The sequence below is a fragment of the Bombus vosnesenskii genome, unplaced genomic scaffold, assembly GCF_011952255.1.
Source record: "Bombus vosnesenskii isolate JDL3184/JDL3185 unplaced genomic scaffold, Bvos_JDL3184-5_v1.1 scf7180000013277, whole genome shotgun sequence".
Lineage (NCBI taxonomy): Eukaryota > Metazoa > Arthropoda > Insecta > Hymenoptera > Apidae > Bombus > Bombus vosnesenskii.
This window is the reverse complement of record NW_022882935.1, coordinates 466,505-491,024: the sequence shown is the minus strand read 5'-3', so window position 1 is coordinate 491,024 and position 24,520 is coordinate 466,505. Positions and strand designations below refer to the sequence as shown.

The 24,520-nt window shown below is 37.9% G+C and overlaps 3 protein-coding genes across 15 annotated transcripts; 2 read left to right on the top strand and 1 right to left on the bottom strand.

Moving 5' to 3' along the window:
• The first annotated feature begins 195 nt into the window (after positions 1-195).
• Positions 196-8,022, top strand: LOC117232040 (protein artichoke). Its single transcript, XM_033491137.1, has 7 exons — positions 196-1,501; positions 2,310-2,923; positions 3,039-3,212; positions 3,329-3,447; positions 3,535-3,681; positions 3,804-7,902; positions 7,971-8,022. The coding sequence occupies exons 1-6, from the start codon at positions 1,470-1,472 to the stop codon at positions 6,915-6,917; spliced, it is 4,200 nt and encodes a 1,399-aa protein (XP_033347028.1). The 5' UTR covers positions 196-1,469; the 3' UTR covers positions 6,918-7,902; positions 7,971-8,022.
• Positions 8,023-8,223: 201 nt separating this feature from the next.
• On the top strand, positions 8,224-12,760 carry LOC117232046 (serine-rich adhesin for platelets). 4 transcript variants are annotated; one of them, XM_033491164.1, is made up of 10 exons: positions 8,224-8,363; positions 8,431-8,575; positions 8,746-8,871; positions 9,052-9,203; positions 9,340-9,459; positions 9,545-9,605; positions 9,734-10,026; positions 10,314-10,445; positions 10,544-10,762; positions 10,861-12,760. In XM_033491164.1, the coding sequence occupies exons 2-10, from the start codon at positions 8,454-8,456 to the stop codon at positions 12,045-12,047; spliced, it is 2,412 nt and encodes an 803-aa protein (XP_033347055.1). In that variant the 5' UTR covers positions 8,224-8,363; positions 8,431-8,453; the 3' UTR covers positions 12,048-12,760. The 4 variants fall into 4 exon arrangements, with proteins under 4 accessions (XP_033347055.1, XP_033347054.1, XP_033347053.1 ...); XM_033491163.1 differs by having other exon boundaries at positions 8,716-8,871; positions 10,317-10,445; XM_033491162.1 differs by having other exon boundaries at positions 8,716-8,871.
• Positions 12,761-14,375: 1,615 nt separating this feature from the next.
• On the bottom strand, positions 14,376-24,312 carry LOC117232042 (dorsal-ventral patterning tolloid-like protein 1). 10 transcript variants are annotated; one of them, XR_004493057.1, is made up of 17 exons: positions 22,360-22,511; positions 21,500-21,560; positions 21,270-21,371; positions 20,723-20,900; positions 20,583-20,609; positions 20,279-20,490; positions 19,943-20,150; positions 19,652-19,860; positions 19,177-19,408; positions 18,856-19,041; positions 18,515-18,760; positions 18,225-18,445; positions 17,913-18,095; positions 17,668-17,797; positions 17,340-17,524; positions 16,048-16,187; positions 14,975-15,058 (listed from the first exon to the last, which is right to left on the bottom strand). XR_004493057.1 is itself a non-coding variant. In XM_033491142.1 (16 exons), exons 3-16 carry the CDS (start codon positions 21,361-21,363, stop codon positions 14,688-14,690), a joined length of 2,682 nt encoding a protein of 893 aa, XP_033347033.1. In that variant the 5' UTR covers positions 21,364-21,371; positions 21,500-21,560; positions 24,154-24,312; the 3' UTR covers positions 14,376-14,687. The 10 variants fall into 10 exon arrangements, 9 of the variants coding, with proteins under 9 accessions (XP_033347033.1, XP_033347036.1, XP_033347032.1 ...); XM_033491142.1 differs by lacking the exons at positions 16,048-16,187; positions 22,360-22,511 and adding an exon at positions 24,154-24,312 and having other exon boundaries at positions 14,376-15,058; XM_033491145.1 differs by lacking the exon at positions 16,048-16,187 and having other exon boundaries at positions 14,376-15,058; positions 21,437-21,560; positions 22,360-22,512.
• Positions 24,313-24,520: the final 208 nt, after the last annotated feature.

Sequence of the window (24,520 nt, the reverse complement as noted above, 5' to 3'; positions counted from 1 at the left end):
TAAGATATTAACCTTATTTTTATTATTAAGAAAGCTATTTCTTATTAATTAAAAGTTATTTCTTATAAGTATAAAGTTATTCTTCTCTCTAGGAACTGATTATCGATAATGTCGATAAACATGGACGACGGTCGAAAGTAACCGAAAAAATTCTCTCATTAATTATGGATATCGGCAACGAAACAAAATTCTGTCATCGATCATGATTATTGGTAACGAAAAAAATGTTGATTGCTCGTAATGGTTATTTGTGAGCTGACCACTTAAAAACGAATATTTCTGCATCATTGAATTTTTCGAAAAATTTCTTGAAGACCTAGTGATCATCGTTTCTCATCTAAATAACATCATCTTTTTATCAATGAATTTTTCATACAAATTTTAGAAATAATTATTATTTTTGGCAATAGAAATACATAGATCCAGCGGTTATTTGGGAAAATAGAATCAAAGTTATTCGAAGAGCAGTGATAAGGGTCAATAATGGTCGAGATAATAACACAGTAAACACGTAATTCTATTTGAGAAATGTACTAATTGTTGGGTTGAAAAAAAGAAAATGAAATAACGAAAGGCATGTACCATAAGTGCTATACTGAAAAAAAGAAAATGAGGTAGAGAAAAGCATGTAAGTAGTAATGTATCGAAACAATTTAGGTGGCAAAATCGGAAATACCGAACGAATGTAGTGGCAGTGAAAGGTTGTCCGATAAAACATTCCTATATCCATTCGATTACATCTCATGTTCTTTTCCCAAACTGTCCGTGCTGTATATGTATATATATACATTTATGTACAGAGGCGTGTATCGTATGTCGTATACCGTTCATTCGACTCTTTACCGTTTCCCCTACCTGGGAGAATCGGTCGCGTCGTACGTTGAGCTGGTATCTCGAGCGTAGGTAACCCCGTTACGTTCCTGTCTGCGAATTTACCGTCGAGAAGGACAGCAAAAGGCGCGTGTTACTCTCCCGTCTTCCCCTTCTTCTTTTGCCTCGATCGCAATTTTTCATCATTACAGTTAACGTGCCGTACAATTCTAGTCTTCTGATAATTTCCTTTGAAAGTTCGGTTTTCAAATGAGAGTTCGAAGCGATCGAATCTACCGCTTCTTTTATTCGCCTCTTCGTTAGGACCAAGAAAATTCGAGGCAAGTAAAGTCAAGACAAGTCGAGTCGGGTCAGATCGGATCACATCGGATCGGATCGTCCTATCGAGAAAGCTCGAATCACGAGAAACTTGTTGCCAGAACAGACGAAGGATTCTTGTGTTTCGGACAAACAAACAAGAGTTAACTTAACAAACTGAGTTGAAAGTGTCTAGAAGAAACCCGGCCAATTAGGCGGCCGTGGTTAAATGGTTAAGCGATGAAGCGAGATTGTTAGTGGTTCGATCGAGTGTTTCGATTACACCGATCGACGTTCAGTTTGATCGACTGGTGATGTCCCATTGGAATAAGCTACAGTAGATGCGGTGTGAAACAGCGAATATGAGAAGAACGTAAGTTATTGCCCTTTTCACTTTTCCACGCGCTATTCTCTTTTCAACGATTTTATAATTTTACCGCGATACGTTAACCGATATATTAAAGATTTGCGATGAATCTACAGAGACGAGATCGGTAGAGCGGTGTATATTGTCTCGCGATACGGAAAATGATGTATTGGAGAAAGAAAATCAAATGGGTTTTCGAGTGGAAACGAACATATTAATTTAGTCAGAACAAAGAACTATGTCGCGTACCAATCTAGTCGGATCACATAGTTACAACAGAGAATCTGACGCATAAAATTCCTTCGAGGTCGCGCGCGCCTTCTCCATTCGTTTCATCTTTAAACCTGTTCTTCTCTGCGCGTAATCGCGCGCGATGCGGTCGACGTGGTAACTTTGATTCATACTACGCGTGTTGCTATTTTGTTGATCCGAATCCGAATTCGAAACCGAAGCCGAACCCAAGTCGAAGATGAAATATATGAAAGTGGAGATTGGTTTTCATAGTTTTTCATGCGAGTTTCATAGCGAACTTTACGTATTTCTAGCAAAGTAGCAATGTGAACGAACAATTCGAGTTTGGCCGAGAGCGGAGAATAAAATCACCGTTATACATAGGCATACCGCGTTCGAGCGAAGCTGCTGTTGCCTCTGCTACCGTCTCGTCTTTTACATTCTCTCTCGCCCGTCCTCGTATTTCGTTACATTCCTTTTTCTTCTTCTTTTTTCCTGTCAGTGAATTAAAGAAACTAGGAATGCTAACAGAATAGAAAGACAAGAATAAGATTAAGTAAATAATATGACCGATCGTTTCTAGGTGGTATTTACCGATACTTATTTGTTCACTTTGGAACGTTGTTCCGACTAGAGAAGCAGAATGGATACCGTGCGTCGAGTTAAAACGGGAATTACACGTCCCGTGCAAATGTACCATCTCGACGGAATACAGTCGATCGATCGAGATGAACTGCGATCGAGTGGTGTTTACGCGAAACACGATGGATAGTCTAAAAGGGGAACCGATTGTTTCCATTAGTCAGAGAAATAGCGGATATAACGCTCTACCGGAGGACTTGCTCAATTCTGACTTGAATCTGAAAAAATTAGATCTGTCGGGCAATTCGATTCACAGATTGATGGATCGCTTGCTCCGTGTACAAACCCGATTGGAGGAACTAAAGCTTGCCGATAATCTATTAGGCGATAACCTAAATCCGATATTCTCGAGCAATGAGTTTCACGGTATGAAACAACTGAAACTACTCGATCTGAGCAGGAACGGACTTCGAAGTTTAGAAGAAGGGATCTTTAAAGGATGCGAAAGCCTCGAACAGCTTTACTTGGACGGTAACAATTTGACAACGGTACCGACGATGTCTTTGAAGGGACTTGGATCGATCAGAGTGCTTTCGCTATCTGACAATAATATCGGTACGCAAAGAAGGACGAGAAAAAGAACGAAAGTAGAGTAACTCGTCTATTTGCTTATTCGACGAATAATACCGATAACGGCAGTGATTCCTCTTTCTTTGGTTTTTCTTTTCAGAATCCCTTCCACGAGCCGCTTTCTCGATATTAGGTGACTCGCTATTGCGATTAGATCTCAGTGAAAACGAATTGTCCCATATGGAAGACGATGCATTGTCAGGGCTCGAACGATTACTTTTACTAAACCTATCTCGCAACGATCTTAACCGTTTTAACAGCGATGTTTTTAAAGGTACTTGGATATTTGTTTCGTTACACGTTGTTCTAACGAAGCACTATAAGTTAGTAATTCGTTCGTGAGAACGATCGAATGAACGAATAAAACTATAGAATCATGACTGTTTTTAGGGGCTTACAATTTATTGCAGTTGGATTTGTCAACAAATTTTCTGCGAGAATTCCCAAGCGATGCACTGAGACATTTAACGGACTTGAAGTTTCTCAATATGTCGAACAATTTAATCGATGTAAGTAACTACGATCCGCACCACGCTTTTTTTGTTCTTTTTTTTGTCGAAGGAGAAAAGACGAAAGAGAACGGTTTTCATTTTTAGGAGATTGATCATCGACATTTATCATCTTTGGGAGAGCTGCAAGTATTGGATCTTAGCCGAAATAACATCGGTCGGCTAGATTTCGGTACGTTTTCCAAGTTGTCCGAGTTAACTAGGCTCGACTTAAGCCTGAACGCATTACGCACGGTACGTATCAAGAGTAAAAAAGAGAGAGAAAGAGACAGAAAGAGACGAGGTGTTGAGGTAGAAAGAGAGAAAAGGTTGATCGCGTTCTTATCTAAATTGAAATAAAATCGAATCTGTTGCAGATTGACGAATCATCGTTCAATGGTTTAAACAAATTAAAATGGCTCTCGTTGCAAGACAACAACATCTTACTAGTACCAGCCCTGGCTCTGACTAGGTTACCATCTTTAGCTCATCTTCATATGGAATTCAATCGAGTCGCTGCTCTGCCGACCGAGTTGATCCAAGCAACAGCCTCGAATCTCGTAACACTGGCGCTCACTCGAAATTTAGTTCGAGAAATACCCGCTGGTCTGTTCCAGGACTTTGAAAGGTTGATCAGTATCGAATTATCCGGCAATATGCTGTCAAGGATCACACGCGACACGTTCGTTGGATTGGAAGAAACGCTGCTCGAGTTGGATGTATCCTCCAATAGGCTGACCTCGATCGGCGAGCTTCCTCTAAGACGGTTGATCTCTCTTAATTTATCGGGGAATCGGCTAACGCGAATCTCTCCGGAAACGTTCGATCATTTGAAAAGAATTCGATATTTAAATCTGAGCTCGAACCCGCTTTACGGTGGTTTCCCTCCGGTGTTCCCCTTCTCCGTGCTCGATCTCGACGTTTCGCGTACCGATCTAAGCATCCTGCCGTCGGTACTGTTTCGCAACCTCGAATCACTCGAGAGGCTATCGATCGCCGGCAATCGATTGGAAAGAATCGAGTCAGGTACGTTCAACCGATTGGTTAATCTTTCGAGAATCGACTTGTCTGAGAATCGCATCGAGCATATCGAGAACGAGGCTTTCGTGGGATTGACCAATCTATACGAACTGAATTTACGAGGTAACAGGTTGAGTTCGTTTACCGGAGAACACTTTGACACCGGAACAGGCTTGGAGAGCCTCGATTTGTCTTCGAATCAAATAGATCAATTATCACCGACCGCCTTCGCGATACATCCGAGATTACGAGAGCTTCGTCTCTCAGATAATCGATTTCTCTACTTTCCCACGGACTATCTGAAACCTCTGCAATTTCTCGAATGGCTGAATTTGTCGGGAAATGAGTTGAAGTCCGTCGACGAGTTCGCCTTTTCTCAGCTTGTTCGTCTTCGGTCGCTAAATCTTGCCGCGAATCGGATCGAGTCCGTCAACGAACTAGCTTTTCATAATTCTACGCAGTTGCAGCTAATCGATCTTTCGGGCAACGATATCGAGACGTTAAGCGAGAGGACGATGGAGGGTCTTCTTCGTTTGGAGCATTTGAATCTTCGGGACAATCGTTTAACTTCTCTTCCGGAAACGATCTTTGATCCAAGCAGAGTCCGTTCCGTCGAAAGTATCGATTTGTCCGGGAATCGGCTAACCGAGATCCCGATTAGATCGCTACAGCGACAAATTGGGTTCCTTTTTAGGTTAAACCTAGCTCGAAACAGAATGGTTGAACTGTTTAGTCAAGAGGTCGCCAGCAACGTGAAGGAACTCGATTTATCGGATAATCCGTTGAGCGAGAACGCCGTCAAAGGAATATTGGGAGAGGCCAAGATTCTCCGATTCTTGAACCTGGCGAATACCGGGATCGAACGTCTGATGGTCAGGCTCGAGACGCCGTTCCTTAAGCGGCTCGATCTTTCTAGGAACGGGCTGTCCGACCTCCGGGTAACGACTCTCGAACGCGCTACCATGCTCGAAACGTTAAACCTCTCGGGGAACAAATTCTCCGATTTATCTAGTTTGAACAAAGCATTCCAAGCCTTGCCTGCGCTCCGAAGATTAGACATATCCGACAACCATGTGAAAACGATCAACGAGACCGATTTCGATGGTTTGGCCGGCTTGCGTTTCCTGACGATGACAAATCTGCCGAATTGTACGAGAATCGAGCGAACCGCTTTCAAATCGCTCGGAAAGCTTCGCTCTCTGGCCGCCTACGATTACCCTAAATTGGGCTATTTCGACGTCCAGGGAGTACTCAAACGAATGAACAATTTGGAAACGCTCGATATCGAGATCAAGGATTCCTCGGTAAGCAACGAACAATTATCGATACGTTCGCACCCTCGACTTAAGGAGGTGATCCTACGAGGAGTCAGGCTCAGAAGCATTCTATCTAGCTCGTTAGTCGGCGTTCGAGGACCTAAGCTGATATTCGGCCTGAAAAATACTTCCGTCGACTCGATACCGGCAGCTCTCTTCTTTCCGGTACCCCGCTCCACCGAATTGGAATTGGACATCTCCGGCAGCAAATTCACCACTCTATCCAACCAATTCCTTTCGGCGCTTGATGAACGAATCGGTTCCGTCAAGATCAAGGGACTCCGCTATAATCCGATCGATTGCAATTGCGACGCGAGACAACTCTGGAAATGGCTTAAAACGATCGGCGATGACGATCCTTCAAATCTCGTTCTCTGTTACACTCCGATCAACTTAGCTGGATCGATCTTAATCAATCTCGCGGAACATCGATTGTCTTGCGACTTGACCTCCGGCGCCTCTGTCGATGAATTCATCAACGATACCACCGCTACCATCCACGTTCTCGCTTCTTCATCCTCCTCTGATTCTTTTTCCTCTTCCTCCTCCTCTTCTTATTCCAATCCTACCGTCAGATCGACGTTTTCGGAACCCGAGATTATTTGGACCGTAGCACCACCGGTTCAAAACACTGATCGAAATAAGCATTACAATGGCGATCATGCAACTTCTTCGTCAGCCGGTTCCTCCGCCGGTACGGACGATACACTTATCATTGGTATCGTTGGTGGCGTCGTAGCGTTCATAGCTCTGATCGTAGTCGTGATCTGTGTGTGCCGATTTAGGTGGTCTTCTGACCGAATCGATCAAACGCGTTTAGCCGTAGCGGCCGCGACCAGCAGTATTCCTGACGCCTCGATGGTCAGGCCTGCCAGCGCTTACTCCGGCAAGATCAATCATGAACTTTATCTCGGCTCTTACAACGAATCCACGTTGGATCGTGGGAATACGATGGCTTCTTCCATTCCAACTATACCTCACCAAATAATGCCTTTGGTTCAACCACCGATGCATCTCATGCATACCCTTTTAACTCCTACTCAAACTCAACCGCAATCACAGTCCCAACTGCAAACGCAACAATTTTACGGATATTGCGACGGCTCTTTACCTGTTTATATTGCTTGCTCCACTGATACCAAGTGTGACAGATAACGAAATAACCCACATCTTTCCATTGCATACACACGTATACCTCATAGTTTACTCGCTCATGTTCCACTCACTGTCAATAGCGTGTCGTCGTGTTTATGTTCATTTAACGTAACTCGTATAAACTCACGCTCGCAAGTAAGTGTATGTACGTATAGATAAGCCCCGTACATGTGTGCAGCCTCATACATAACACCACCTTACATACAATTTATATATTATATGAATCAACGTATACCTACGTTGATACTCTCTCCCTCTCTTTCTTTTAGCAACGAATTTATATATTTTATATGAATTATACAAGTTATATATTTTAATACATTGTTTTTCACTATTTACTGCTTTATACATAGTATGTAAATGTTTCTGTATTTACGATGACTATTCAATTTTTTTGAAAACGAAGCTGGAGAAGTTGAAAGATACGATTCCATCATGAATATCATGTGACACATATACACGCGCGCGCGATTCTTAACCTCACAACTCTGGTTCATAGATGGCATAACAAAATCTTTGATTTTTTGGACGATCGGTATTTCAGAACATGACACTAAGATCCATAAGATGCCATATCCATTCTACATATGTAATATGTACATCTCATATGTATATCTCATCTGATAATGCTTTCACTTTAAATGTCATATTTAATTTCTACCCGTTATCGATAATCGAAACGTATCAATCGAGAAGTCGCAAATTACGTGTATTTAGAAATGTGTGAGTAAGGAGTCGTATGTATCTACTCGTATCTATGAGAACGCACACCGCGTGCATAGATAACGTAACCTTATTTCGCGATCGTGATATGTCAAAAGACGTTTACGTGACATATCGATATTCTCATGTACTTATCTACTTACATATAAATATTTTCTTATAAAAAGAAGTTCTGGTTTTTTGGTTTTGTTTCTACAGAAATGTCAATTCTCTACAGCATTCTGGACCAAATGATATAAACCTAGTATTCGATACTTATTTTGTATGTATGTTTGCTACGAGTTTCCGTACTTTACTCGAACAATTCTTACAAATGTTATTTCTTTTCAGTCACAAACCAACAAACTAACTGCATATAAGTGATATTATTACATATGAGTATCAAAAAAACAATGATCTTGGCTATTTTCAATCGATCGGTCATTGTACATCCATTTCAAATATTTCAATGTTATGTAAACATATCAAACATCTGAAAAAGTGTATGCTATAACGTAGCTAAACAAAATGTAATGCAAAAACAGCAGAGATTTTGTGTGTGTGTGTGTGAGAGAGAGAGGGCGCGGAGGGGGAGAAAGGTAAGACACCAGAAGAAACAAGAAATCAAGAAAAGTAACATAACTGAAAAAACATCACAACATTTTATCGGTTTCCTGAAAGTATTAAATTACAAGATATCAAATATGGATTGAGTCAATTTGCATGCGATGAATTGACTGGAAGGTAATTGTTACTATTTCAAAGAATCGTGTTTCACTTTGTATATGTTTCAAAAAGTTACGCTTTATAGGACCTAAGAATACATGCCATAACATGATACAACCTTTTCTCGAGGAAGGTGCCTGGTGTTACTGGGTCGTCTCTATTGGAGCATTGTTGTGCTTCCTTGGTCTCATTGTTGCTTGTATTTGCAGCTGTCGTCGTAATGAGAACAAGTAAACTGTTTATACATTTATACTTATGAATTATCGTTATCATCTCTGAAAAGAATAACATTTCATACATTTCTGCTAACAATAATAAAGTTACATTTTATATTGGAATTAAGAATGCAATTTTTCGTATCATTTACAAGGATACGTTCAGTTGTAATTCCTTTAAATAGGAATGAATTTCTCGGCCTTGCTGGAATGGTAACTCTAAATGATTCTGACAATGATGGCTTTAATGGGATTCCGATGGCAGATGCCCTTCGTATAGCAACGCAAGATATCATTGACAGTGGAAAAAGGTTCCTGTCCTAATATCGATTTAGCGTTATGCTGTTTTGTTAAATATAAATTCTCATAACTTGTAATAGTTTGCAAAATTTTCAAACTTAATCACAATTATTAATATGTCAACTAGTATTATATGAAATGATGAGCTCTATCTGACTTGAAACTATGAAACTTTTGCATTACATATATAGGTCAACCAGTGCCAACAGAAGTCTTCCAGATATTCCAAAAGACAAAGGAAAGAGGCATGAAAATACAGGAACATCTGTATCTCAAGATATTTATGAAATCACTGAAACGATTGGTGATCAGTCCGAGCTCTACGCCACAGTACGAGATACAGGTATATCCGATAGAATAGATTGACGTTTATTAATTACATACAATGAGACATAGATTAATTTTATCGAAAACATATTCCACGTCAGGAATGTGTCTCCTTTTCTTTAACGACAATATCGCTTTTAATATGTTTATAGCAAAAGAGCAGATATCTAAACTGGACGTGCCAGAAGTTTTACATCAAAATCCATCATTGAGCCAAGAAACTTCGGATGATCAATATTTAAGATTTGCGTCGTCCCCTAATTCAGACAATGGTACAAACACAAAAATAATTATCAAATCATTATTATCAATCATCTCAAATCATCATTATAATGTAACCATTTATGCTTATTCCAGTTGAACATCCATATGCTCAAGTTCAAAATGTTCAAAAAACAGAGGCTAATCAATCGAGTCGGTAATGATTGCAGAGTCATAAGTATAGTTGTATTATAGTTTCCTTTTTTTATGATAATACTATTGAATATATATTTCTCTACTTCTACTTTTACATTAAAAGTGGAAAATGAATAAAAAATATTACAGAAATAATATTAAACAAGCAATCAATGTCGACAAGCCATCGACGTCAACGTCTCAAAGTAACGGAAACCCGGTTGCACCACCAAGGACTCGTCGATCTTCGTCGCATAATTCTCTTTTGTCTGCCGAAACCGGGCCATGTGATATTCAGGCGGCCAATGCCATATCGGGTGGAGTACAAGCTAATCAAGATTTGCCTTACATGACGCCACCACTGTTAATGTTACTGCCTCAACCACCGCAACCTCAGTCAAATAGCCCGCAACAACATTTTAGCGGAGATTCTCAAGATTCTAGTAAATATTTACATTTCTGTCCTATAAGTCAATCTTCGATTACGCTTTTTAGACTTACTTTGATGAAAGCGCACTCCATACACATTTGTATATACGCGGATTCGTATAACATTATATTCATAGTCCATATATGTACATAATTCATATGCTTCGTATAACGCTGTTTCTTATAACGCGAAACGTATCCCCGCGTTATACGTTCATCTTTTTATATATATTCTTTCTTCTTCTGTTCTTGCATATATACTTCTATATATATTTGTTTTTCTCTTTTTCATTTCACATAGAAGGATACACAAGCATCAGTGTAAGAGAGCCCCTAGCTAACATAATTGCGCAGACGAAGACAATTTGTCGACAGAGCCAATCTGTTCGACCCCTCACGGATCCTCATTATGCGACTGTATCGGATGATTCTGGTATATACGTATTTGAACAGTGTACACAACGTGTATTCTTTGCTTTATTTTTTCTTACTTTTTTCATCATTGATAAGCGATATTGTTTCACTTGACAGACGAAATGTATGCTGCGATCGACGAACAAGACAAGGTATACACTAGCGGTAGCGAAACATACGCACAAATACAACCGACGATGACAGAGATTCAACGAGTACAAAACGAGCAAACATTATTCTCCCGCGTTCCGTCTCGTTCCGATGAAACTTACCCTGCTCCGCAACCACCGAGCGTCGATAGTTTACGGCATGTTGCACATGCACATTCAAGACAAGGTAATAATTCTTTTCACATTCTATTTTATACGCGTATTCGCGCGTTTCAATTATTTAATAAATATCTTTTTACCAAGTCTCGTATCATAATATTACAGCTTCGTCGTCGAGTGCCAATAGTTCTATCGTAAATCCTGGATCGCCAAAGCCTGAGAAACGTCAAGCGAATTCACCGTTACCGCCTCCGCCGGAAGGGACAGCAGAAGTATACGCATTAATCGAGAAGAAGCCAAAAAGCGATGACCGAATGAAATCAGCTTTATCCAGTGGGAAATCTCTAGAGGATATGTACGCGAAAGTAATGAAGAAAAAGAAAGACGCGGAAGAACAGCAAAATGATGCGCATTCAAATTCTCAGGGAAGCCTGCATTCTGATACATTTGTCCTTGGTTCTGTTCGAAAATCAAGTCTTGTTGAAAGTAACAGAATTGCATCGTCTAGTCATGATTCTATGGAAATACAAAAGAAGGAATCCGATTCCGTCGGTGATGTCGGTAATTTTCATTCGGAAACGGACGTTTTGATGAAATCATCCCCTCCTTCATCGTCTAGAACTGATGACGGGTTGGACTCGTCGAATTTCACGCTCGGTCATGGATACGAAGTTATGAACAGTGATTTACCTAAAAAACATTCAACCACTCGCGAGTCCTGTGATCCGAACTATGAAGTGTTATGCCCACAACAATGCCTCACTATGGATACTGCAACAGACTATCAGCAAACTAGCAACTCCGTTCCGATTTCTTTACGAAATAACGTAGATTTACCAACCACTTCTTCCCTTTCTACTTCTTCTCCTTCAACTTCTTCATCATCATCTTCATCTTCTTCTTCTTCTTCTTATTCCATGCCATTCAAACATCGACAAATTAGTAACGCTAGTAGTGAAGATCCAGGATACGAGAAAGTAAAGTTAAGGAGCAGATCCGAAATGGATCCAGACACGGACTCGGAACCGAATTATGAAAGTATGCCGCATGATTCAGGAGAACCAAATTACGCTTCAGTTTGCAGACCTGGTGACAGCGACACAGACCCTAATTACGAATCTGTTAATCACGGAGATCCTAATTACGAGAGCGTGAAATATATGAGTGTTACTCGCACCGAGGAACCGCCATACGAACAAGTGAATACATATAAACTCGAACAAGATCCGAATGGATACGAGAAAGTGCAGAAAAATATATTGTTTAACGCTGATTACGAACAGATACATCAAAATCATTCTTCTAAGCCGATTAATGGAGATACCGATGACGAGCAATATGTGCAAGTCTAATCGAATATTCTCCTTCGTTTCCCTTTCGTTGTTTTCTTTTACCGCTGTCATGCTCCTTTTATAATCCTTTGTATCATCATATTTTCTAACATTTTTTCATATGACTTTCTGTTGTCCATTGCTTCATGCTTGTTTCTTCTTTAACTTTGTCCATCAACTCTATTTCTCTAACAATCGTACAGTTAATTGTTTAATCGTCATTCTTCACTTTTTATTTTACTCGACCTTAAATTTTTTTTTATTATGATGAAATGCAAATTATAAGATCGAATTGAGGAAAAGTGTATAATGTAAATAATGCGATTCGTTTTCGTTTCATCATTCTGATTCGATTTAGTTTTACCGTTATTTCTATGTTTTTCCCCTTGTCCCGTTTCTCGCTGTTCTTTTTTCTCAAATAACATCAAATGGCATGTATCGTACTCGTAAGGTGTGTTGCATTTGAACATATGTTTACGATAACATCTTGCAGAACTCGTAATTAGTAACTTCGATGATAATGTAATTGCATACATATGTATGTAAAATATGTTTGAACATAACCTTTGAACATAACATGATCTTACTTCCGGCGCTAATTTATGGAAAATGAATATATGTCGCGATTAAATGCATTCATTTTAAATATAATGATTTGTAGTCTTTTATATGTATTTTTCACGAGATCGAACGTTTTTCGGTAAAATAAAAGAAAGCAAAAAAGAAACAAAAGGGAGTTGTCTTGTTCTGTAAAATCCTGCTAAAAAGGGAAATTGAATCAAAATCGAAACCACAAATATATATCACACACAAATCTGTTACATCCTTTATTATTTCGCGCACTTCTCCTTGTTTCGTGTGATTTTTTTTTAGAAATGCGATGTACTTCACGCCTATCAAATTTGTTATTCTCTTCATTTACTATGAACATGTTAAATACCATCGTTCCCTGTGTATTTGGCTATACATTTTTCTTTGTTTCTTCGTTTCTATTCCCTTTCTTTTTTCTCTCGCTATCGTTATTTTTCTTTTCGTTAGACACAAATTAAAATCTATGTCCGCTTTCAAGATTCATGCAAAATGCGAAACATTTAAACATAAGATAACTATTAAGTAAAGGGGGAGCAAAAAGTAAAAAATTCGACGCGTAAAATTTTTTTGTCAATGTAACTTGCTGCTCAATCATTTCGTGTTCGGTATTTGATCAAACACGATTATTCTTGATTACGTCTGATTCTCACTTGTATAAAATCGTATAATGTAACTATCATATCAAATGGCAGCATTTATAGATTTCATATACATTTATACGCGACGTATTTCTTAACAGTCCTGTTTTGTTAGTGTGCGTTGCATACAACATAAAATTGAGTTGTTCTGTATAAAAATTGTATAATTGTTTGAAAGTAAACAATAATCTAAGGTAGTGGGAAATATAAAACTTTTGAGAAACAAATAGGTATCATGGTAGGTTTGGATCGTTCAAATAATCTTCCTCAATCGTACGAATTAAAAAAATAGAAGTAGGGGTTAAAAATGTTATCACAAAAATATACATATCGTGATTTATGAAACCACTGTATGTATATTACTCATCACACCAAGAAATAGGACGCAACTACGTGAACTTGAACTGGCCATTTCAAGCTACAGATCTTATCGCTCGACAATTGTATATGCTTAAAACTAAAAAAATAACATTTACAAAGAAATTGCGTAGGTACTATTTGTGAAATGATCACGTTCTCACATGTGTAAAATATGTATGCGCGTTGCGTACAACTAGTTACATGCTACGTGAACGGATTACGCAAGGGAAGGATGCATGTGGTAACATGTTCTTCTATATAATCGAACATTTCAACCAGATACGAATATAACGTAATGTTATTACTTCAACCATACTTTGCCCCTGGACTCGGCTAAATACATGCAAGAAAATATAAGAAAAAGGTGTCAATGACAACGCATTGACGTAACAATAACGATAAATCTAGTTAACTCGAAGTAAAAATATATTTTACTTATTCTTTTGGAGGATCAGGAGCTTCGGAAATATCGTTAACAATAACCGGACCTTTTCATTTCTTTCACTCCATCTTCAATGAAACACAACTGATGCAACGATTTATTTTCCATTCAAATTATTGCCGAATTACAGCTCGGCTATTTGTCGCGTTCTTATCTTTACGCTTCTCTGTATACGATCCTATATATTGCATCAATAATTATATATATTAAAAATACGCTATTTTAAAAGGAGTCGAAGCTTAAAAAAAAAGGAAAACGGGGAGAGGTATACAAACTGCGTTCAGCCATACGTCTACAAGAAAATAAATCGTGCGTTACAGAATAACATACAATGAATCATTCTAAAAAATGCATACATGATTTTTATTATTCGAATATAGACTAATCTTGATAAAATTGGAGCAAGTTGAAGCTTATTCGAAGATTCTTTTGCGCATATCGATGATAACTGTATCGTTATGATGAAACGCCTCGTTAAACACGAAAATGGAGTAGTTAACTGATCCTCGGGAGATGAGTACAAATGAGGTAGAAATGAGGTAAAAACGCGACGTTTCAGTGGTTTAATATAACTGTAACGTGAATAAAATAAGGTAACAAACAAATGTTCAAATAATATGACACGATGTGTCACACACTGTTGAGACTGCTGGCTTCCTCGACATCGCTCTCGCTCATTGGACTAGTCGATGATTCTAGGTGATATCTTGAATCACTAGTCAAATCTTGATAGTGTTGTTGCTGTTGTTGCTGTTGCTGATATTGATGCTGGTGCTGATGGTGATGATGATGAAAGTGGTGATGATGTTGAAGAAGGTTTTCATTATGATAACATTGATGCCTCTCGTCTATGCGATGACGCAGATCGTCAAGATGCCCAGTTTGAACTCGTCTTCTTAGTTTTCGATGACACAAAAGACAAACGATCAATGACATCAATATAATACCGATGGCACCACCCACGGAAACAGCGTAATTATTCGTCTGTACAACTATATCACCTGAAATATAATAATTTCTTGTCAAACGTTTGTTCAATCTAAAACTTGTCCATATTCTCTCTAATGTCCATTTTTGTATTTCGTCTCTTTTCTAGCTCCTCGTTTACAAAACATAAAATCTACACAATTATGTACAATTCGTTGAAAGTTTAATCGAATTTTTGTACGATTGCTGATCATTCAACTAGCTTCATTTGTTTTATACTCGTAGCATATTTAAACGAAACCTATAGAAAGATGGTAGCGGAAAAAGTAAAACGCGGCGGAACGGAGGATGTAGTTAAAAAGATAGTCGAAGATAATGTGCGTGGTTGACATGGTTGATAGTCTTCGAAAGAGGAAAGAAATTTTGAAAAAGATGAAAGATTTAACAGCAAAAGGAACGAAGGGGAAAGGAAAGAAAAGTGAAAAAAGGAAAGAGTGTGGATTAGGAGCATCTGTAAGAGGAGAGGGACAGCGCGAACATGTGAACGCGTGTCTGTGAGAAAAAGAGAAGATCCACATGCTATTTTATATGAACAAATTTGCATTCACTGTAATCATGCGTTTTTTCTATAAACTTTGTGTAAAACGTGAGAGAAACTTTTAAGACAATATAAACGTAAATTTCGAGATTACAATATAATTGGTATACTTGAAAAACAGCGATATTTTCGATACAATTTTTGTAGAATTATATGGTATTGTATATGTAAGTACATATGTCATAATAATCAAATGTGAGAAGTTTTCTACTTAAAAATAAGTGAAATAATAAAGAGGGATAATAGCGCGCAGTGGTGCAAATGACTTTACATGTTACATTTGAAATTATACATATATACGTGTATAAAATGAATATGAAGGTGGTTGTGCGTCCGTCATCTATCCGCGTTTCTATTTGTATACACATAATACATTGGTTGACATTAAAAAAGTTACTGTATAATTAATTTGTTGTTGTATAAAAATTAAGAGCGATACATGTGCAATATTGTGAGTGAACTCACGTGATAGGGGAGATCATAACATGCCGGATCGTCGGAAGCTTCATGAAGGGCTCAGATGGCCACGAACACAAAGCACAGAGAGAGAAGAAGCATGGCAGAGACTCCAGCCAGTGCTGGCGACAATGGGGCTGATGCTGCACCTGCGACACCACACACAGTCATTCACCCATTCAATCTCCCCATTCTTTCACCTGTACACACAGCTACGTACTACTTACCCAAAATATTACGCAATTCAGTACATACTTGTCTTTCTCTTCAACTTCTATCTACCATTTGTTCTCTACTTACTAGTTAATCTTTTTCCAATGTCGAACATTGTTCCCCTATCCTACTCCATTGCTATACGTAATTACGAATATCTTGGAAAACGTGTATTGTACGCGTGTGCAAGGTGAACACTAACATGAACACTTTCTTTTATCGTAAACGATCGAAACGATATCGAAAACGATCTAGAAGTGAAGTCATGATTTACGCGATAACATTACGTGTCCGATACCTTCGAGCAAAATGAACTGAAAAATACATGCAGATTCGTGCAGAATTTACCAATTTGCATCATCTGAAAATCATATTCTTATATTCAGATATCCAAATTCAGATGTCAGATATGTATAATAATGATGTATATATATAATACGTATTGCTATACACTATTTTTACTTTTATACGTTTAACGAGAACGAGATAGACAATTCGGTTCAATTCCGAACGATATCGTACTGTATAATAGTCAGTAGCAGGTTTGATTTTAATCGGATATTTACATGTGTATACAGTATACATCCATAGAAGATGCATGCATACATACACACTCGCGTATATGCATGCATAACATATACGTGAGAAGGATTAGTTAAAGGTACTGTACTCGGTAGAAAAAGAATACGCTTGGAGAATTTGTAGAGTAATTGAATAATTAAGTATCTATTGAATGATCTGAAGAAATTACAAGTTTGATATTGGATTCGGAAATGTATGCGTGTGTGAATGCGTGTGTGTCTATCTGTTTCGCGTATATGTATGTATATGTGTGTACGTGCGTTCGTGTATGCACACGCACACACATATGGGTACAGAGTTCACGCGGCGGTATAATGTTTATACATTTACACGTATAGTGTATGGTGGAAAATGTGCACGTTGTCATCCTCGCTAGATGAGAACGTAATACACACGATAATTTTACACAGCTATAGATAGTAAAAGCAAAATAAAAGAAGAGTAGAATTGAACCACACGTTTCTAAGAACTTGACTCGATGTTTTTCTAACGATTGCGAAACTTACAATTTTCTTCATCCGTAGTGTCGTTTGGGCCACAATTACGAATGTTATTACACCGAAGTGACCCTGCAATGCAGTATTTATTTTCGCCGCAAAGAAACTGATTCTGGCAGTCGGTATTTGTGCTCACTTCGGTCCACGTTGCTTTAAATCCCATTTGTCCGACCGCTTTATCAGCCAATATGAAGCTAAAACAAAATAAGGAAAGTAGAAGGCGCGATCAATGCTCATGTTCTTTATTCTTTCACTTAAACGCGACCGTGATCGATGTTCGTAAAGTCATAAACACGAAATAGGAAGCAATAAAGAATCACTTGTGCGAAAAACAAACCTAAGTCGCATGTTATTGTCCACAGAGAGGTAAGTCCAATTTTTGTCTAGAGTTTGAATACCACACATTTCGACAGGCGTGGACGATGTGGAATACCATATGCGCAGCACCGCAGCAGGACAACCACGAACTGAAGAAATTACATTTCTTTATTGCTGCTAGCAACTTCGATTGAGATTTAGGCCCTCCACTTAAACCAACTCCATTAATCGATAGAATCAAACTATTGAAAAACATGGATATACCTGATTGATCACCCTCTACCGAAAATGCTTCAAAGTGTAGTAATATTCGCTGATTCGGTCGGACTCTTATAAACCAATTGCAAGTTTTACTAGCCAGATTTCTTGCGGGTCCATCGTATTTGTTTGGGTAATTCGGACTAGCAATGACTCCATAATTCACACTGCTTATATTCGATCCGCAATCTGCAATGTGACAAATACAGCGACAAACAATTTGTATTCGTTCTTGCTTTCTAAATAAAGTAATTAAAGATTTACAGAAATTTAATCAATTTTGACGCGAAGGATTTGAGTTTTATTACAATTACGTACCTCCAAAAATAGGTTTCGCTACTTGGAACGTGTAACGCGCTTTGAAACCGCTATAAACCAACTCAGAATCCGAATGCAGAATCACTTTTAAGCCGAGAGCACCGAGATTTGATTCCACCGGTCCCGGAGCCGTATTACCACAATATCTACCTATTAATTTTTCCGTATTATCTCGATACGTATTATATATCTCCAACCAATCATCTTGGCAAATTCCCACTCTGAGACAAGAGACACGTGCGATTGTACATCAGCAGCAACAATAGTACAATAATAATTGAGAAACTTACCCGTAATGTCCGGTCGTCATATTCGTATTTTTCGTTCGAACTTTAAAATAATCAAATATTAAGGTAACTTGTTCGTTTGGCGTAGCTATGAAAACATACGTGCAATTTGTGTTGCTTGGATAATTACTAGGATGTCGCGGAGAATTAAAATCTCCTTTTTTGCGAGAGGAACTGCGGTACGTGAAAGTGCAGCTGCCATCGGGTGCCGCGGTGCCCGGTATCTTATACTCTGTTTCAAAACTGTAACTATAAGAACAAATGCGTCACATATGCTGCTTTCTCTTATCGTGCAATTTGTTATCTCATTTAAGAAGACTTTGCGTATTAGATTAGTCTGTTACCATGCTTTAAAGCCTTGTCCTTGAGATTCTCCGCTGCTAAATACCATCACGAGTCTTGGACCATCGCTAACTACAGGGCTCGGATTGCTCTCCGAACCGCACAATTCGTAATCGAATTTATCGTAAGAATCTGTTGCTTCTTGTCCTTTCAAATACAACTTCAAATATCCATCGGTACAGGATGAACTAAACGACGAGCAGGCAAAAGAACGACGAAGGGAATACACATTGCGTACCATATTGGAAACGAACAAACAATTTGTTTAATTGCGATCAAAATTGACAAGAGAAACATTTTAACAGTAATGTAATTATACTTACTCTCCTATCGTCTTATTTTTTGGTATTTTAAATTGTCTGAATTCTAATCGAACGCGTTCAAGATGCTGGGAATCTTGCATTCCATAAATGAAATACCGACACACAACCTTTGGTATATATGGAAATGGATAGTTTGGGCTAACCACGAATCCAGATGATTCCTTCTTACTCAATATCTTCTGATCGCACTCTGATCCTCGTATATGCTCACCCTCGTAAGTGGTGATGAAGTCTGAGCAGATAGAATCGAGCGTGTACACACACACATACATACATACATACGTTCACGCGCATTTATATATACATATATGTATCCATGCATATATGCATATTGTACGCGTACACATATACGCCCGAGATTAAGAAAAAAGAAGGGACAGAACAAAGTGTCGTTTGCAACTGGATGCAACTCTTTACAATTGCTCGATCAATAATAAGATTTATAGCATTTATGAATTACGATATTTCAACTTACCTAATTTAACGAAACTCTCAGAGAATTCAAAGATACCCTTGAATCCACGATTTTGTGTGTTCGCTGTACGTTGAAGTGTAACGAACAGTACGTACAAACTAGACTCTGATGAATATAATACCAAATTTCGTTGTTGACCACAATATGTTCCGATAACAGCCGACGTATTGTCTAAACCATCGTACACTTTTAGATAATCTAAGGGACAACTGCAAAATACAAGAATGTTACAGGAGGCAATTAGAAAAGTACGCAGCCGCTTAACGCGGAAGTACATAAACAGCTACATACTGTTGACCTCCAAAGAACAAATCGAAATCTCGAAACTCAAGGCGTACTCGTTGACCTTGTACTCCGATAAATTGATAACTGCATGTAAGACCTTTCGGATATGTGCCCGGATAAGTAGGAGATAATATACTGCCGTTGCGTTTGTTTTCTGACTCTACCTTGAATGAGCATGGTGTGCTAGGAGCTGGAGTTCCCACTTCGTATTCAGCTGCGAACAATCCAAACATTAGTGAGAATTGGTAGAAGCGAAAATAAGCTTGTGTGTGTGTGTGTGTGTGTGTGTGTAACCAGTTGATGGTTAAAATTTCAAGTACAGGGCAAATGGTGCTTACGTACATGCATTGATAAACGCATATGTACCGCCGAACAGGCTAGGGAATGTAATATTTTTATCAGTGTAGAAACTAAGAGCGATTCCCTGATAAAGAGACACACGCCTGCGAGGTGGGATCGGACCACAAAAACGACCACCGAAAGGAGTTTCCACCAACTTGCTGGTATTCTCCGATCGTATTTCCGTGTACAAGTCCATATATTCGTGACCACAACTGAAAACCAAGTTTTTCCTAGTTCATCTGCGAACAAAAATAGTTTGGCCGCGAGCAAATTATATCGATACCTAACGTATGTAAATACTTACGCGGGTAACTCCCCAACAGCGGATCCACTACAAAAATATGGATAATTAATCAATAAATAGAGCTCATATGCATCGACACAAAAACTGGCACAAATAAAGAAATGATATTTTACCGCTTTAATTTAAAAGAAATTACTCACTCTGGTGGTGTACCCCGAAGGCCGAATGAATTGAATTTCAATTCGACTCGTTGTCGCGGCCCAGCGAAAAATATATATACGCATTGTCTGGAATCCCCATCGGGGTTAATTATCGTCGGAGCATGAAAGGTTCCATTTGGTGGACCATCTGGCGTACTTATAAACTTCTGATCACACTCTGTGAAATTATACATGCGTCAAAATATTTTTTATATGTGAAAGAGCTTGGTACATGTCCTGTTTAATACTACTCTTCTCGTTAGTAAGATCACAACTTATACACACTGTTGACTTACTATCAATTTGCTATTACTTCAATTTTTCCGACAACCGACAACAGTAAAAATGATAAACGCGTCTCAGTTTAGGTATATTTAAATTGCCTACTGTAAATACACAAACAAACGCCAAATATCATTAACTCCTTACCAAAGAAACTTATTTATTATTAATGTTAACGTATGACGACAATTGTTGCTGATTCTATCTTGTTATCACTGAACAATTATCTAAATCCAGTTGATTTGAAACGAACATCATCACTAACCTGTACTGCTGCGAGGACAAAGTAGTAAGAATAAGATAAAAGCAGCAGAAATCAAATTATTCCCAGAAGCATGCCAGTAGAGTATCGAAGCCATACTGCATCCTAGGAATACACATTTGCATTTTGCTGAATCAATTTCGTCTCGATTGAAATCATGATGTATATACTTTTTATTCGCTATTACGGCCAAATTGTAGAGAAACCACTAATAGTGGCAACTGTGATTTTACCATATCGTCAGTTTCTATTCCACACACAGGAAAAATATTCAACATCGATCTTCAAGATCATCTGCAATTACATGAGTTCAAGCAAGTTAGATTACTCCGCTAATTCCGTTGTATTTTATATGCTATAATATAACGTTGAAATTTATAATTAACACAGAACATTTAAAATGAATGTAATCAAACCAATGTTACATATCTATTGTATGTATGTTTTATCGAGCATTTACGATAGCGAATATCGTCTCACAAGAATCTCTTTTCGTCTCACAAACACCATACTGAACGATTAAAGTGGAGAATTGAAAAGTTGTAAGTATAAATGACATCGAGTATGCCAATAGACACAGGTTACTTTCCAAGTCACCTCTGCCGCCACACCTCACCAACTCGTTAAACGAACAAGACCCGTTCAGTTCTTTACATTCTTATAGGTTGATGTACCGAAGAAAAATAGAAGGAAAAGAGAAAAAGAAAAAGAACTGATTAACTAGTTTTGTTATGCATTATGACACTGTAGTATATCATAAACTTTTGTCATCAGTTATAACTAAATATCATAAAAAACTTCTCCACGCTCATTTTGCAGAATCGGTCTAGATGCCAATACGGAAGAAATGAATTCAAATACCACGTAAACACACGAAGATACAAAGCAATTCGATTAATATCCTGAACACGTGTCACGTTTATTTGCCACGCCCTCATTTTAGCCCTTTATGCCATTCACCGCATCATTCACTATTATTCTTACGATCACGACATATGTATTATTTTCGGTTTGTTACATATCGTTATGTTACGGTATAGTTCATAATACAGTTGTACAAATCGTAAAACAATTTTGGAAGAAAACAAAACACCTTAGTATTCAAAGCACCCCGCCGCATTGTACCCTGTCATCGTCGTCGCCATCATCTTCCCTCTTTGAATTTCGATAAGGATAGCAAAATGGTCAATAACACAGTAGCGCCGCTAGTGACACCCGAGAATTTTGCGCGCCACATACTATGGACCACTAACCTCTTTACTATATGGCCTGAACAATTTTACTAAACGTTATTTTTTCCATTTACAAAAATAATACGTATCACTGTAGTAAATGAAATTTGTTCATGTCATAAACCGTCATGTTCGGCCCATTTTTCATGCGAAAAAAAACGAAGAATGAAAAAGAAAAGATGCATACGTACACACACTTGATAACGATCCATGGTAAATATAACATATAACGCGCATCATATGATCTTTTCAGCGACTCATTATACACCATATACAACAAAGGAAATTTCATCCAATTTGTAACTGAAAAAAATCTTTCACTCTCGTTTTGATGTATCTAAGAAATGCAAATGTCGGTCAATGCAAGTCATCAAATTCTTCGCGATACGAATTGCACAAAGTCAATTACTTACATACTTGTACGTATTGCTTTCTATGTTTTTTTTCTCACCAGAAATATATTAAATACACTTCAAATATGTACACTTAGTATGTGCGTATATATCGTAGGTATGCACTTTAGAAAATCATGTTCAAAATTGAAATTTTACACTTCATATGCTATAACATTCGAATAAGTGGAACGTGATGGGAAAATTTAAACTCGTATCGAGTGATGGGAAAATTTAAATATCGTTTATAAGATTAAATTCTTTAATATCTTTTTTTATAAAAGTCCCTTGCTTTCTCTTTTCATCTACAGAAACACTGGATAATTGCATAAAAATCGGGATCCAAGTTTTGCGGTTATACAGATGTAGAAACGATTCTATTTCTGAAGACTGAGATTCTAAACGTACCGAACGTGGAAAATGACAATACGAGTGAAAGAGAAAGAAAGGCTGAAAGTCAAAGCGTCCGGCAACATATAAAGCCCGCGACAAACTGGGACCTTTAATTAAAAAATCCAACTTTCTTATTTTTTATTTTAACTCAAAAATCAAATTTCCTTATTTTTGATTTGTGATGAATGAAAACTTTTACATTAAACTTTTACTTTAAACTTTTGCTTTAAACATGTTCGTTACATTTTTCTAACTAAAATGATACCAAACACAATATAATTTGGAGCATATTTTCTTACTTAGTAAATGATAATTAAGTACATACCAATAAGTAAACATAATTCAAATTATATCGTGCTTGGCCTCATTTTAATCACAGAGTCATCACAAATACGTTAGTGAAAGTTTAATTTAAAAAAAATAAAAAGGTTTCACTTTTGAATTAGTACGTACTATACATTGTCTTAGTGATACCTTACACTGCATCATGTTATGCTGCTCGATCACGGCGGGTCACGATTGGGCTTCGGAACCTCTTCCGCCGTGATGGAAATGACGACTGTGTAATTACGTAGAGGATCTTTTTTGTACAATAATCCAGTGTGTAGCTTTTTTGAAAATATTACTTTACCCTATTATGTAGCACAATCTTGTTAAAACTATATACACTAGATCGCGAGGAACGGAACAATATGTAACAGATGTGGCTAAACGATAACAGAAAATATATTGGTTTTAACGTTGATTTTTCATTATCGCGTATTTCGTTGCCGTTATTATACTTGACAATAAAATAAATGTAAAATCAACACGGTACCGTTTCGACACTTTAGTTACATGAGAACAGAAAAACAGGTACTGAGTGTGTACCTATATACAATATGTTGCGTGTGCTCGCGCAAATATTTGCACAGGAATATATGTATGATTAAATGAAAAGAGAAAAGAACTGACAAAACGATACAATAGATACATAACGCGTTAAGCAACCCTTGATCAGTCTGCTTCTGCGGAAGTACTGCCTACCCCAACACGCCCTAACGATAGGGTAGAGGTCGCTAGAGTGAATCAGAGTGGGGAGAAACAACTGATTCAGGGATTGCCTAATGCATAATTAAAATACAATAAATATAGATACAGATGAATTTTATTCGGTTCATCTTTTTAGAACCAAATCCGTCGTCTAATCGAAAGAAGGCATTAGGCCGATAATAGAAATAAATGACATATAGTGGAT